This window comes from Vombatus ursinus, unplaced genomic scaffold (genome assembly GCF_900497805.2).
Source record: "Vombatus ursinus unplaced genomic scaffold, bare-nosed wombat genome assembly UNPS02014830.1, whole genome shotgun sequence".
NCBI classification, from domain to species: domain Eukaryota; kingdom Metazoa; phylum Chordata; class Mammalia; order Diprotodontia; family Vombatidae; genus Vombatus; species Vombatus ursinus.
Window position 1 is genome coordinate 29354295 of NW_020954608.1, and position 15361 is coordinate 29369655.

The following is a 15361-nucleotide window of genomic DNA, read 5'->3' on the forward strand; positions in this document are numbered from 1 at the left end:
GCACACTTCTAGGAAAGCCTCCTCAGGAGAGAATAACCCCAAATGCTGAATGGCTGGGTTGTCTTGTGCAGTGAGCTGCCCTTCCTAAGAAGGGAGATAATAAAAAGGAGTAATCAAAACCAAGTGAACAATTACATTGGGAGACAGATCCTCTATCCTATTTTCATAGATCTTTAGAAAAGCATTTTCAATCCCCCGGGGAGTAAAAATAATCTGTAGGTGGGGATGATGGAAATCTCTACTTACTAAAGAGCTTCATGTGACTGAAGAAGTATAGATTTAAAAGGAAATACTTCTTAAAAAGAAAAGAAATACCTAATGCACAAGTTACCAATATTTAAATAATCCAGTTGAAACCTTTTTTTTCATTAATGAAAAAATACAACATATACTATTACCTACACTGAGAAGAGAGCAAATGACTGGGGAATGGGGGTGAGGAATGCGAAGGTCCATTCAGTTAGAGCATCTCTAGACTCATATATACAGCACCAGATCCAACCAGTTAAATTGGCTCCCCTTGAGTCTGTAAAGTTCGTGAGAAATGAACACTTCAGAATTGCAGTATAAAATATGGCCATAAAAAAAGCTTCTGTCTTCCAGTCCTGTGCAGGAAGGGGCACCATGCAAGGTGAAATCACTCAGGTGAGATCACGTCCTGATGGCCTCTGGTGGGGCCTTCTTTCCTAGCTCTTCCCTCTCCCCCACCAGCCCGGCCTCTACCACCGGGGACAGTCACTTGCTGCCAGTGTGGACTGTGGTCACAGTGGTTGGCCTCGGTCTCCGCTCAGCTCCTACTGCAGAGACACCCGAAGAGGAGGAAATAAAACTACAGAGTGTGGAGGATGCCAGGCCTGGAAGAGAAGCCAGAAAAGACAAATGAATTTTGTTAACCAAAAACAATACCACAAGTCCGTGAGACATTGCATTGCAACTGGATCTTTTAAAGAGAAAAGAACATGTATGTGGAACCTAACAACAAGATGGGTCCTAGTTGGAATTGTTGTAAGACTCCTACCTCTGGCCACTTCTAAATTGACGGAGTCCTGTGATGGTTAATGAGAAGAATTCATGGTGCATAGATTAGAATTGGAAGGGACAACAGAGTTCAACCCACTCATTTTACAGATGGACAAACAGGGGCCCAATTAGTTAGACATTGGTGCCAAAACTTTAGGTGCTGCTGGTAAGGATGAAGGTTCCTAGAAGAAGTTGGGGAAACTCCAGTGAAACTGATAAGGAAAGTAGCTCTCCTTTCTACTAGAAGCCAGAAGGGCCTGCCCTGGAAAGGACCTCATTTCTCTAGAGATCAAAGTAGGAGCTAAGGCAGCAATTTGGCCTAGGACTGGAGGGCAGCAGCAGCCATATCAGGGAACATATGGAACAGATGTTTTTTAGGACTTTAAATCTGAGCTAAGCTAAATGAATGATGGCAAGTACTACATGTGACTTTTTCTTCCCTAGACTGGTGATTTCACCAATGTAAGGAACCCCCCCATGAGGAAAGTTCCTTTACTGATAGGGATCAGCACCTTTTCTGTACCTGAGAATCTTAGAAAGTTGTTTGGGACACGGAGAGATGGGTCACACAGTCAGGGAGTGGGAGGAGTAAAACTTGAGCCCAGGTTTTCCTGATGGAGATTGGCTTTTTCCTCTAAGTCACACTATCTCTTGTGTGTCACCTCAACTACATAGAGTTGGTACGCTTGAAGTCCCCTCACAATGCAGTAGTTTATTTGAGTAACTGAATCATCACTTGCTAGACTTCAGTGGACAAATCGGGTAAATGGATTTGACTTGAGCAGCCACGGAGCAGGGAGGGACAAGGCCTGGTCCTCATACCATTGAAGGGAGCTCAATAGTGGCGTGTTATTGCTATTGTAGCTATTTACTAAGACAAGCCTCTAAAATTTAGAAACTGCCATGCACAAGGGTTCAGAGCTATGAAATGGCTTAAAGATCAGGGTTATTATTAGCATTAGTTCTGCTCTATCTGAAGTTTAACTAGGCTTTTGTGGCCTACACTGGAAATCTAGCCATTATTTATGCTCTTCCTATGGGAAAATGCAGCATTTTGAATTCCAGTCAACAGATTTACAGTGGAATACATTCAGAAGTTGAGAGCAGCTTGTGTGTGTGTGTGTGTAGAGGAGAGATAATTGCACTTTGGCTAATAAAGTAAAGAAAAAGGGATAATGCGTGAATTCCATTTATTTTGATTAATTTAAAAGCTGAAGAGAGACAAGCTGAGGTAAGGCTGGATTCAGAGTCCTTAAAAATGCTTGCTGACTAGGAATCCCTCCCCCAGCAGAATGTCCCTAAGTACTGGCAGCTGAAGCATCTCTTGCCAGGTACTCACGATCTTTTCGGGTGGTCCCGTCAGGGAGCTGGCTGGCCAGACTGAGGTTGCTTGACACACTTGCATTTGAACTGTCCAGGCTGCTGCCGAGGTGCAGTTTCCTCATATGCCTCACGACGGCTGTGGCATTGAATGCTTGCTGAGATTTAGAAGGAGAGAGGAAAAAAGGGAAAAAAAAAAAAACAACACAAGGAATAGCCAAGTTAATTGGAAAAGGCCCAGTTTTGGTCCTTTTATTTCACTAGTTATCTTAAGTATTCCAGAGTTCTCGGAAGTCAAAATGTTCTCATGATATTTTAGGAAGGAAGCTTATGGGGGTGAAATGTTGCTTCTTCAATCTAAGAGTGTTCCTATTGACAAGAGAATCTGTCAGGATGAAAAGCTGCGATTTCGTCTGCTTTCAAGTGAAGTCAAGAAGCAGTGATTAAGCACCTCTGGGTCAGGCACTGTATTAAATCTAACCTGGGTTTTAGAGGGTATTTTACCTAAGGGACATTCCATACATACAACAACATCCATGGGATAACGTAAACTAGAGTCAGAGAATCTTAAGTGTTGGAAGGCACCTTTGGGGTCCCCTTCCCCAACTCCCTCTTGCTATATAAATCCCTTCCATGATATGTCTAACAAATGTTGATCTAACCTGGTCCCTTTAGTGATGAGGACCTCACCTCTTCATAAAAATAAGTTAAGAATCTAAGTAAACAACATATTCAAAACAAGGGTATATTATCATATCTTAAAGGTTCATGTTTTTAAAACAGTTTTTATTTTTTATTGTAGGTACCATCTTGCACTAATGTCCTATTCTGCTGACCAAGAGTGGCTAGAGATGACCCTGGGCTGTCAAAGGCTGGACATTTGGTGTATAGGCTTTCAAAGGTCCTTGTTGTTGTTCAGTTGTTTCAGTCTCGTCTGACGCTTCATGACCCCATTTAGTATTTTCTTGGCAAAGATACTGGAGTGGTTTGCCATTTCCCTTTCCAGCTTATTTTACCCATGAGGAAACTGAGGCAAACAGGGTTAAGTGACTTGTCCAGGGTCACACAGCTAGTAAGTATCTGAGGCTAGATTTGAACTCAGGTCTTCTTGACTTAAGACCTGACAGTCTATCCACTGTACCACTCAGCTGCCCCTACAAGGTCCCAAGAGCTCCAAGTATAAGCCTGGTGATAGATGGCCCATCTGTTGCCCAAGGACCAATCTGTGTAAATCTGGAGAAGCACATCACCAAGTTGGCTGCTGGGTAGAATTCCCAAAGACCATTACTAAGTCATGGAGAAACAAAGATCTGTCGGTGGAAGAAATATCTGCACCAAATGGTAGGCCCTTGAAGCATCAATATCATTATTTTTAAAAATAGCATTCCCTTTCATGAAACTAGGTTTATCACAGAAGCAGACTGAGATAGTGGCTACATAATCTCACCAACAGCTCTAGGATACTAACTTGCACAAGCATGTTGTTGGGTCTCAGGACTCATCTAAAGTATTCTCTGACTGTTGCAGGGACCCCTATATAACAACACACTTTGACAAGTGGTTGTCCAGTCTTTGCTTGAATACCTTTTGTGATGGGAATCTTACTACCTCAAAGTCAGCTCATGCCATTTCGCATTAGGCAGCTCTAATTTTTTAAAGTTCTTTCTCATATTGTGTTGAAATTGATATCTCTGTAACGTCTACCCATTCATTCTTTTCTCTGGAGCCACATGGAGTAATCCTAATCACTGGTACATGACATCCACTGGAACAGTTGAAAACCGCTTTCTTTCTCTGTATCAACAAACCAATTGATGAACATTTATTAAGCATTTACTCTGTGTCAGGCCCTGGGCTGGGTTACAAAGGCAAAAGTGAACTTTTGCTGATCTCAAGGAGATTTCAGTGTATTTTTTTAACCAATCAATAAACATATATTAAGTGCTAATTATGTGCCAGGTACTAGGCTAAATGCTGGGATACAAAAAGAGGCAAAAGACAGCTCCTGCTCTCAGGGAGCTTATAATCTGATGGCACAGAAACATGCAAACAACTATATATGACAAAAGCTATAAATGAGATGAACAGAAAACAATTAAAAGAGGGAAAGCACTGGATTTAGAGGGGTTAGGGAAGGCTCCCTACAGAAGGTGGGATTTTAGTTGGGACTTAATGGAAGCTGGGGCAGCTAGGTGATGATGTAGATAGAGTGCTGCACCTGGAGTCAGGAAGACTCATCTTCCTGTGTTCAAATCCAGCCTCAGACCCTTATGAGCTGTGTGACCCTGAGCAAGTCACTTAACCCAGTTTGCCTCGGTTTCCTCATCTGTAAAATGAACTGGAGAAGGAAATGGCAAACCACTCCAGGACCTTTGCCAAGAAAACCCTGAAAGGAGTCACAAAGAGTTGGGCACGACTGAAAAATGACTGAACAACAACTAAAGGAAAGCAGGGTGGTCATTGGCCAGGGTTGGGGGAAAGAGCATTTTAACAGCTATATCTAACTATACATCTACACACGTATTACAAATATGTAAAAAATAAATACAAAGTTTTTTTTTTTGAAGGCAGAAAGGAACTAGCAGCTAGAGGTTAGTGAAGTCTTCATATAAAAGCTCCATCTTTGAGGAAACTAGGCATTCTCTCTACCCCTAGCCCCTAACCTTCTCTGACCTAAATATTCTCTATGTGACCATCTCTTTAATCACTCATATGGATACATGACAAGATAAGCTTAGGTAACTATCTGATAATCATAAAACCTTCAGCTTTTCAGTTATCTATGAATCCTTTTACTAGAAATGCTCATGAGGGACTGTAACTCCAGGTGACTGATTTAGGCTTTCCCAATCTTTTCTTCACCTATGAAGGAAATAATAATGCATATTGTGTCACTCTTAAACTGTAGATGGCAAAAGAAAGAGAAAGAACAGATTAGGGGCTGGGATCATTCTCAAGTCAGATAACCTGCCTCTGAAAATCTGAGAAGTGGCTAGATTTTTTTTTCCCAAGGGGAAATGGTTGAAATAAACTATTCACGCCTTTTGGATCTTGCTATTTATTTCCTTAGGCTATCATCTAATTTATTTCTTGTAAAGAAGCCCTAAAGTTTAGGGAAGAAAACAGTAGACTTAGAGACTTGGGATAGAATCCCACTTGAGGGGGCAGCTAGGTGGCATAGTAGATAGAGCACCAGCCTGGTGGTTCAGGATTCAGGAGGACCTGAGTTCAAATGTGGCCTCAGACACATAACACTTACTAGCTGTGTGACCCTGGGCAAGTCACTTAACCCCATTGCCTAGCCAAAAAAAAAAAAAGAAAGAATCCCACTTGAGAGAGAGACTAACTGTGTAATCTTGGGAAAGTCACTCACCTCTCAAAATCTCAATGTGCTTGTCTGTAAAATGGGGATAATAATACTTTCACCACTCATTTCATAGGATCATTGCAAAGAGAGCATGGTATGCAAATGTGGGATTTTATTATTATCTCTTGAAATTAGGGATCACTTGAGTAAAGTTCTGAAGCTTTGGAAAGATACTGATTTTTAATCTAAATCATTTTGGTCATTTCATCTCTAAATGAGAAATTTCCAGTTATATACATAATAGATTTTATGTGAGGTGGTTAAATAGATTAAGGACTAAGAAAGAGGCATTGAGACAATAAAAGGGCCACCAGGTTTCCTATCCAGACTTAGTCAACAATTAACTGTGATAATGAGTAAGTCAATTCACTGGGTAAAGGTACTCAATATCTTCATCAGTCCAACAGCAGGTGATCGCTAAAGTCTTGCCCAGAATAATATTCTGTAAGTCTATTAATTCAGAATTAAAGCATGCAAAAATTAATGGAATTTCATTCCAAAGTTTGTTTGTTCATTCATTTGCTTATTCATTCATGCCCTCTTTCAAGATACACTTAGTGAATGATTCTATTAATTCCTAATTTATGCCAATGAGGAAAAAAAAAATCTATGACTTACTCTCCATTTGCTTTTTGCAAAGTTCTTCTGGATCTGGGCACTGACTGACTGGTGGATGTTTTTGCTGAGGGCTGTATCACCAGCAATCCTGAAATAGAAAAGTGCTTTTTTAGAAATGTTTGCTCTGACAGAAGTAATACCATAGCTCAACCTTGTTCTGTCTCCCATGTATGCCTCACATTCCCTCTCTTTCTCAAATTTGAATGGGGAGGTAGAGGGGACAACCTGCTTCTTGGTTACCAAGTCATCTCTTTCATGCTACTCCTTTTTTTTCTTTGCAGCAGGTTTTTAGGTTTATTTTTTCATTTCTATATTAGCCATGTGGCAAAAAAAAAATACCAAATAAGAAGCATAAATTTTTTTTAAAGTATTCTTCAATCTACATTCAGAGTTCATCATCAGTTCTCTCTCTGGAGATGGATAGCATTTTTCATCATAGGTCCTTTGGAATTATCTTGGATCATTGTCTTGATTGCAGTAGCTAAGTCTTCTCATAGTTGATCATTGTTACCATATTGCTATTACTGTGTACAGTGTTCTGCTGGTTCTGCTCATTTCACTTTGCATCAGTTCATATGTCTTCCCAGGTTTTTCTGAAACCATCCTGCTTATCATTTCTTATAGTACAATAGTATTCTATACCAAACTGTTCAGCCATTCCCCAATTGATGGATATTCCCTCATTTTTCTATTCTTTGCCACTATAAAAAGAGCTGCTATCAATATTTTATACATATAGGTCCTCTCCTCTTTGCTTTGCTCTCTTTGGGATATAAACCCAGTATTGGTATTGCTGTGTCAAAGGGTATATATGCACAGTTTTGCAGAGCACAGTTTTTCTAGCCCTTTGGGCATAGTTCCAAATCATTCTCCAGAATGGTTGGACAATGGTTCACAACTCCACCAACAGTGCATTAGTGTACCTATTTTTCCATATCCTCCAGCATTTATTATTTTCTTTTTCTGTCATGTTAGCCAATCTGAAAGGTGAAATAGTATCTTAGAGTTGCTTTAATTTGCATTATTCCAATCAATATTGGTTTAGAGTATTTTTCATGTGACTAGCTTTGACATTTCATTCTCAAAACTGCCTGTGTATATACTTTAACCATTTATCAATTGAGGAATAGCTCTTATTTTTGATAAATTTGGCTCAGTTCCCTAAATATTTGAGAAATAAGGCCTTTATCAGAGAAACTTGCTATAAAAATTCTCCCCCCCAGTTTCTTGCTTTCCTTCTAATTTTGGTTGCATTGGTTTTGTTTGTGCAAACCCCCCCCCCTTTTTTTTGTTGGCTAGACAATGGGGTTAAGTGACTTGCCCAGGGTCACACAACTAGTAAGTGGTATGTGTCTGAGACCATATTCGAACTTGGGTCCTCCTGAATCCAGGGTTGATGCTCTATCCACTGTACCACCTAGCTACCCCCTGTGCAAAACCTTTTTAATTTCATATAATCAAAATTATCCATTTTCCTTCCTGCAGTCCTTTCTATGTCTTGTTTGGTCATAAACTCTTCCCTTATCCATAAATCTTACGGGTAAAATTTTCCATGCTCCCCTATGATATCACTCTTTATGTCGAAATCATTTACCCATTTTTACCTTATTTTGGTATACAGTGTGAGATATCGGTCTATGCCTAATTTTTGCCAAACTTTCTAGTTTTCTCAGCAATTTTTGCCAGATGCTAAGTTCCTGCTTCAAAAGCTTGGATCTTGGGGTTTATCAAACACTAGATTACTATGGTCATTTACTACTGTGTATAATATGCCTACTCTATGCCACTACTCTATTTCTTAGCCACTACCAGATTGTTTAGATAGTTACTGCTTTGTAACGTAGTTTGAAATCTGGTACTACTAAACTTCCTTCCTTCACATTTTTTTCACTGATTGCCTTCATATTCTTGATTATTTTTTCTTCCAGATGAATTTTGTTATTATTTTTTCTAGTTCTCCTTTGGTAGTTTGATTAGTGTGGCACTAAATAGGTAAATTAATTTAGGTAGAAATGTCATTTTTATTATATTGGCTCAGCCTACCTGTGAGCAATGAATATTCCTCCACTTGTTTAGATCTGTCTTTTTTTGCATGAAAAGTGCTTTGGAATTGTGTTCACATATTCCCTGGGTTTGTCTTGGCAGGTTTACTCCCAAGTATTCTTAAAATGTCTGCAGTCATTTTAAATGGAGTTTTTCTTGCAATCTCTTCTGGCTGGACTTTATTGGCAATATGTAGAAATACTGATGATTACGTGGGTTTATTTTATATCCTGCATCTTTGCTAAAATTGTTAATTGTTTCAGCTAGTTTGTTAGTTGATTCCCTAGGGTTCTCTAAGGATATCATGATACCATCTGCAAGAAGTGTTTTGTTTCCTCATTGCCCTTTTTCTTTTCTTTTCTTTTTTTTTGGTTTAGGCAATGGGGTTATGTGACTTGCCCAGGATCACACAGCTAGTGGCAAGTGTTTGAGGCCAGATTTGAACTCCAGTCCTCCTGACTCCTGGGCTGGTGCTCTATCCACTGTGCCACCTAGGTGCCCCATCACTGCCTATTTTTATTCCTTTAATTTCTTTTTCTTATTTTATTGCTGTAGCTAGCATTTCTTTTTTTTGTTTTGTTTTGTTTTGTTTTAGGCAATTGGGGATAAGTGACTTGCCCAGGGTCACACAGCTAGCAAGTGTCAAGTGTTTGGTCTGAGGTCGGATTTGAACTCAGGTCCTCCTGACTTCAGGGCTGGTGCTCTATACACTGCACCACCTAGCTGCCCTGTAGCTAGCATTTCTAATACAATATTGAATAATAGTGATTATAATAGAATCCTTGTTTCATCCCTGATCTTATTGGGAAAGCTTCTAACTTATCCTCATTCCAGATAATACTTACTCTTGGCTTTAGATAGATACAACTTAACATTGCCTTTTCTGTAACTACTGATATAATCATATGATTTTTGTTATCAATATGGTCAATTATGCTGCTAGTTTTCCTCATAATGAACCAGTCCTACATTCCTGGTATAAATCCCACCTAGTCATAGTATATGATCTTAATGATCTACTGCTAGAATCTCCTTGCTAGTATATTATTTAAATTTTTTTGCTATCAATATTCATTAGGGAGATTAGCCTGTAGTTTTCTTTCTCCGTTTTTGCTCTCCCTAGTTAAGGTATCAAAACTGTATTTGTGTCATAAAATGAATTTGGTAGGACTTCTTCTTTACCTATTTTTTTTTCAAATAGTTCATATGGTATTAGGATTAATTGTTCCTTAAATGTTTGGTAGAATTCACCATCTGGTCCTGAGGACTTTTTCTTAGGGAGCTCATTTATGGCTTGTTCAATTTTTTTTCTAAGATGAGGTTATTTAAGTATTTCCTCTTCTGTTAATCTAGACAATTTATATTTTTATAAATATTTGCTTTATAAATAATCACTATGATTGTCAGTTTTACTGGTATATAAATAGGCAAAGTAATTCTTAATAATTGCTTTAATTTTGCTTCCTTGATGGTGCATTTACCCTTTTCATTTTGATACCAGCAATTTGGTTTACTTCTTTTTAAAAAAAATCAAATTAACTAATGGCTTATCTTTTTTTTTTTCATAAAGCAAACTCCTAGTTTTACATATTAGTTCAATGTTGTTTTTTTACTTTCAATTTTACTAATATCTCCTTTAATTTTCTAGATTTCCATTTTGGTGTTTAATTAGGGATTTAAAAATTGTTCTTTTTCTAGTTTGTTTTTTTTTTTAGTTGCATGCTCAATTCATTGATCAGTTCTTTCTCTTTTGTGTTGTTGTATGCATTTAGAGATATAAAATTTCCCCTAAGTACTTCTTTGGCTGCATCCCATAAATTTTGGTATGTTGTCTAATTGTTGTCATTTTCTCTAATGAAATTATTAATTGTTTCTATGACTTGTTGTTTGGCCCACTCATTCTTTAGAATTAGCTTAGTTTTCAATTAATTTTTAATCTGTGTTTCCATGGCCCTTTATTGAATATTCTACCTTGTAGTTCTAGGAATTTGGAGCAATTTTCCTTTATAATTTATTGAAAGGTGATGTCTAGGCTCTTTCTTTGATAATGACTTTCAGGTAGTCCAATAATCCTTAAATTATCTCTTCTCAGTCTATCTTCCAGGTCAGCCATTTTTTTTCCAGTTAGATATTTCATGTTTTCTTTTGTCTTTTTTTTCTTGACTTCGTTTTTATTGTTTCATGATGTTACATGGAGTCATTAGCTTCCACTTGCCCAATTCTAATTTTTTAAGGAATGATTTTTTTCAGTGAGCTTCTGTAACTTTTTTATTGGGCCAGTTCTGCTTTTTAAGGAGTTATTTTCATCAGGGAAGTTTTGTACCTATTTTATCATTTTGATGGGGTTGGGATCTGGGCCCCAGAAAGGAAAAACCCTGGACTTTCCCACATGGCCAAGTCTCTGGTGTTCACCTGAGGCTATAATCCAATCAGCTGGCCTTTCATTGTGGCTACACCCAATCTCCCAATTCTATTACCCTTAACCTAGACTAGCCTCCTTAAGGCCCCCAGCCATTTCCTACACTTAATCCTAGCTAGGCTTCATTGTCCAGGTCCCAGCAGTTCTGTTCACCTCAGTTTACTGGCCACTCCCATCCAGATCTCCTTAAACCCTTCCTCCAGTCACCCCAAACTACTTGGCCACTCCTAGATCCCTCCCACAGTCTTTCTGTATATAAGGTCCATCTTGTCTCCATTAAGATGCTTAGATTCTTAAAATCTAGCCACTGCTCAGATTCTTATAATCTAGCCAATAGCTTACTAATGTTCAGACTCCTTAAGCGTCTGCCCAATATGACGGATGTTCTAATAAACCTTGTGTTTGGCTGAAAGAAGGCTTGGGTCGAATTCTTTCGGGTAGGACCCACGTGTTGTGATTTTGGGGACCCAAGACCCCTGAACCCCTAAACCGCATCAATTTGACCAATTTTGTTTTTTAAGGTGTTATTTTCTTTAGTATTTTTTGTGCCTCTTTAAAAAAAAAACAAGCTGTTAATCGTCTTTTCATAATTTTCTTACATTGCTCTAATTTCTTTTCTTGATTTTTCCTCTACCATTCTTATCTGATTCTTAAAATAATTTTAACTCTTCTAGGAATTCTTGTTCGGTTTGTATCCAGTTCACTTTTTCCCCCTTAGAGGGTTTTCTTATAGCTGTTTTGACATCATTGTCCTCTTCTGAGTTTGTGTCTTGATCTTACCTGTCACTATAGTAGTTTTTATGGTCAGGTAATTATTATTTTTGTTGTTATTTGCTTATTTTTCCTGAAGTTTATGTTAAAGATAGACTGTGTTCCCAGGGTGGGGGAGCGTTGTCCCAAACTTTAAGCTTTTTTCCACTACTGTTTTCAGAGGTTGTTCCTAGGATTTGGAAGTTTATGGTGCTTCAAAGTGAGAGAAATGATTATTAGTAACAATGATTTGGGGAGATTCAGATTTCCCCCTTTTTCTTTTAATTTTATCTCAAGACTTCAGTCTCTGAAGGATGAACTAATCTTCTCCTCTGCCTAGACCCCACCCAGGTGAGGCAGCCATTGTGTTTTACTAAGGTTTGGGTGAGGATAAATTCTTTGAATAGATTGCCCAAGGCTGGGGCTAACTTAGAAGTAAATGACATAATCAGAGTTCAGGTCCAGCCTCTCTTTCTAATTTTCATTCTCTCATTAATTATTAACCAATCAGAGTTGATTGCATCCTCAGATGGATTGCATCCTCCTCTTCCAGAAGGGCATATAAGCCAAGAGCCCACTGCCATGATCCTCTTTGGTCTAAGAGAGAGATGGCCAAATGACCATCCTTTTATTATATTATTAATAAAATAATTCAATTACTCAGAAATTATGTCTCTTGAACTTTTTCAAATGCCACAAAAGGTGGTATGATCTTGGGAGAAATGTAGTTGCTCCTCTCCTGATTTGCATTCTGTTCCTTACCCAGGAAGGGTCCCCTGATCTCTTGGGATAACAAGCAATATTGCTCCTCAGTGACCCTGATCCCTTGGGACAGCTAGTGTGCTCCTTTCTAGGCTGGAACTGTGACCTGGAAGTGGGTATAGGCAATGGAGTTGCCAAACATCACCCCATCCTGGGCCCAGTGCTAGCACAAGGGTTTCATATCATCTTTTTTTCTGACCAATTGCCAGATCTCCTTACCATCTCTGGTATTAGAGCTCTCAAAGCTGCTGCTGCTGCTGTTTCCACCTCCAAGGCTCACAGCTGATGTTGCCATCATATGGGCTTCAGGCCAACCCCGACCCCAGTGTCACAGACTTCTCCTTTTCACCTCCTACTTATCTCAGGCTGGAAAAATGTCTCACTCTGACCTTTTGTTGGCTTTGCCACTCCAGAATTTTATTTGAAGTGTTATTTTAAAGTTGTTTGGAGGGAAATGTTGGGAGAGCTCGACTGTTTCCTCTATTCTGCTGCCTTGGCTCTCATAAGTCATGCTACTTTTTTTATCAAAGCCCTCCTCAAAACAAAAGTTCAACTTTTGTTTCCATAGCTTTACCATAATAGAAAACCAATCTTTAGGGCCCACTTCTGCATTCTGTCATCATTTCAGAGTATGGTATAATGGATAGAATGGTGACTTGGAGTCAGGAAGACCTGTTTTGAATTCTCCCCTCAGACATTTAATATCTAAGGAAACCTGGACCAATTTTGTGAAGTATTTCAGCTTGTTTCCTCATGGAAAAATGGAGATACTATTAGGACCAACCTCACAAGATTGTTTCGAGGACCAAATGAGATCATATATGTAAAGTGTTTTATGAAATTTAAAGTGCTATCTAAATTTAAACTTTTTATTATTTCAATACCTGGCTTGGGTTTTTTCATTTCATTCCATAATAAAAATTATGTTTGCATAGTTCTTCAAGGTTTGCAAAGCACTCATCAGTAATGTTTTGTTCGTGTCACTGATTATCTAGATTTTCTTAGCTCTTTGGAGAGGAAGGAATTCCACCCCCCCCATCTTGAACCTTCTTTACTTAATTTTATTTCAGTTCAATTCATTTCAACATATTTATTGCCCATCATTAGGTACATGTAGGCCAGGCATTCAACCATGGAAATGGAAAGGCAAAAAACAAATAAAAGCCCTCCCCTCAAAGACCTTATAGTCTATTGGGGCATACAAGATGTCTACAGAAAATGAATAACTGGGTGCTGGGATGATTTCTAGGCTAAGCTTTGAAGGAGAAAAAGGATTGTGAGAGGAGATAGGAAGGAGCACATTTCAGACTTGGGTGATGACCAATGGGGAATTCAAGGAGACTGAAGATGGCATGTTGAGTGCAGAGAATAGCTGATAGTCCAATTTGGTAGAAATGTAGACTGTGTGGAGAGAAGTAATATAAAATAGAGTTGGATAGGCATGTTGGAGCCAGATTGAAGAAGATTTTAAATTTCAGGTGGAAATATCTATATTTAATCCTAGAGGTAATGAGGAGTCACTGAAAGTTTTTGAGCAGGGGAGTAACATGGTCAGATCTATGTCTTAGGAAGATTATTATGGTAGCAGTGGGAATAATAAGTGTTAATTGAATTAAAACTTAATTGAAGTGGTGAGAGTTTAGAAACAGATAGAAAACTTATGAAGCCATTACTGTAGTTCAGTGAGGGGGCCTGAACTAGTATGGTAACTGGTGTGTGAATGGAGAGGAGGAAAATTGTGACAGATATTGTGAATAAAAACTTAGCCACTAACTGGAAATGAAGGGTGTGGGAAAGGGAAACATCAAGAATGATTCTGAGATTATCAAACTGGTTAAGTAGGGAAATAGTAAGGCTTTCAACAGAAATAGGAAAGTTTGGAAGACGAAAAGTAGGGAGATGGGGAAGACAAATTTCATTTTGGAAATGTTGAGTTTGAGATGCCAGCAGAACACCAGGCAGAGGGACAGGAAACTGAGGGTCAAGGAGAATAGGGTACATGAGGCTAAAGTATAAAAAGTCCCATCATAAAAGGATAGGAGAATGGATGGAAGTCCAATTATGTATTATGAACTATGCAATTATGACTGGGATGAGAAGGGGAATTCTTAACCGGGATAGAAGAGTGATCATAGAAATGAAAAAGTACAATTTCTATCATATAAGATTAAAAAATCTGCCTAAACAAAACAGCTACAATTAGAAGAAAAACAGTTGACTGAAAAACAAATCTTCCTGGCAAACATTTAACATAAAGATCTGATATTCAGGGTATTGAGCTAGGGACTGGATAAAAAAATGCAGTGAGCAACTATTATTCTAGAAGACTAGTAGTAAATAAAGTATGACTTCTCTCTCTTCACAGAGGTAGAAGACTATAAGTACAGAAGGAGGCATGCATTTTCAGTCATGCCCAATGTATTAATTTGTTTCGCTTGAGTATACTTATTTGGTACGAGGAAGGGTTCTATTAGGCCAGGGAATCACTGGAAAGAGGAAAAAAAAAAGAAAATGGTATGAATAATCTATTTAATAAGGATTAAAAAGAAAGAAATCAGGATTAGGCATAGATAAAGGGGTCATTTGTGTAACAATGATAATTGAACCCATGGGAGCTTATGGGGTTACCAAGGGAGAGAAAACAGAAAGGGACCAGAACAGATCTTAGGGAACACCAATGGGGAGATGATGGGTGATGATCCATCAAAGACAAAGCAGCAAGCATTGTGTCATAGATTGCTAGATTTGGGGTCAGGAAGACCTGGTCTTGAATTCCACCTTTTACCCTAACTTTGTGGCCCTGGGCAAGTTACTTATCCTTTTTAGCCTCAATTTCTTGTAATAAAATGTGAATAATAATTCTTGGAGCACCTACCTTGAAGAGTGCTATGAAGGAAGGAAGCCAGGACAGAAAGAAGGAAAGGAGCATTTATTAAGCACCTCCTATGTACTAGGTACTGTGTTTTACAATTGTTATTTCATTTGATCCTCACAACAATCCTGGTAGGTGATATTATTATCCCCATTTAACAGGTGATGAACTTGAGGCAGATAGAGGTTAA

General features: G+C 38.5%; 1 protein-coding gene across 1 annotated transcript in view; it reads right to left on the reverse strand.

Moving 5' to 3' along the window:
• Positions 1–345: 345 nt before the first annotated feature.
• CAMK1D (calcium/calmodulin dependent protein kinase ID) overlaps positions 346–15361 on the reverse strand; it is a 478963-nt gene continuing 463947 nt past the window's right edge. Inside the window, exons 9-11 of the mRNA XM_027838808.1 lie at positions 6326–6413; positions 2360–2498; positions 346–854 (exon numbers count right to left, since the gene is read on the reverse strand). Of these exons, the coding sequence (XP_027694609.1) occupies positions 736–854; positions 2360–2498; positions 6326–6413 (346 nt within the window). The 3' untranslated portion in view covers positions 346–735. The remainder of the gene's footprint in view (positions 855–2359; positions 2499–6325; positions 6414–15361) is intronic.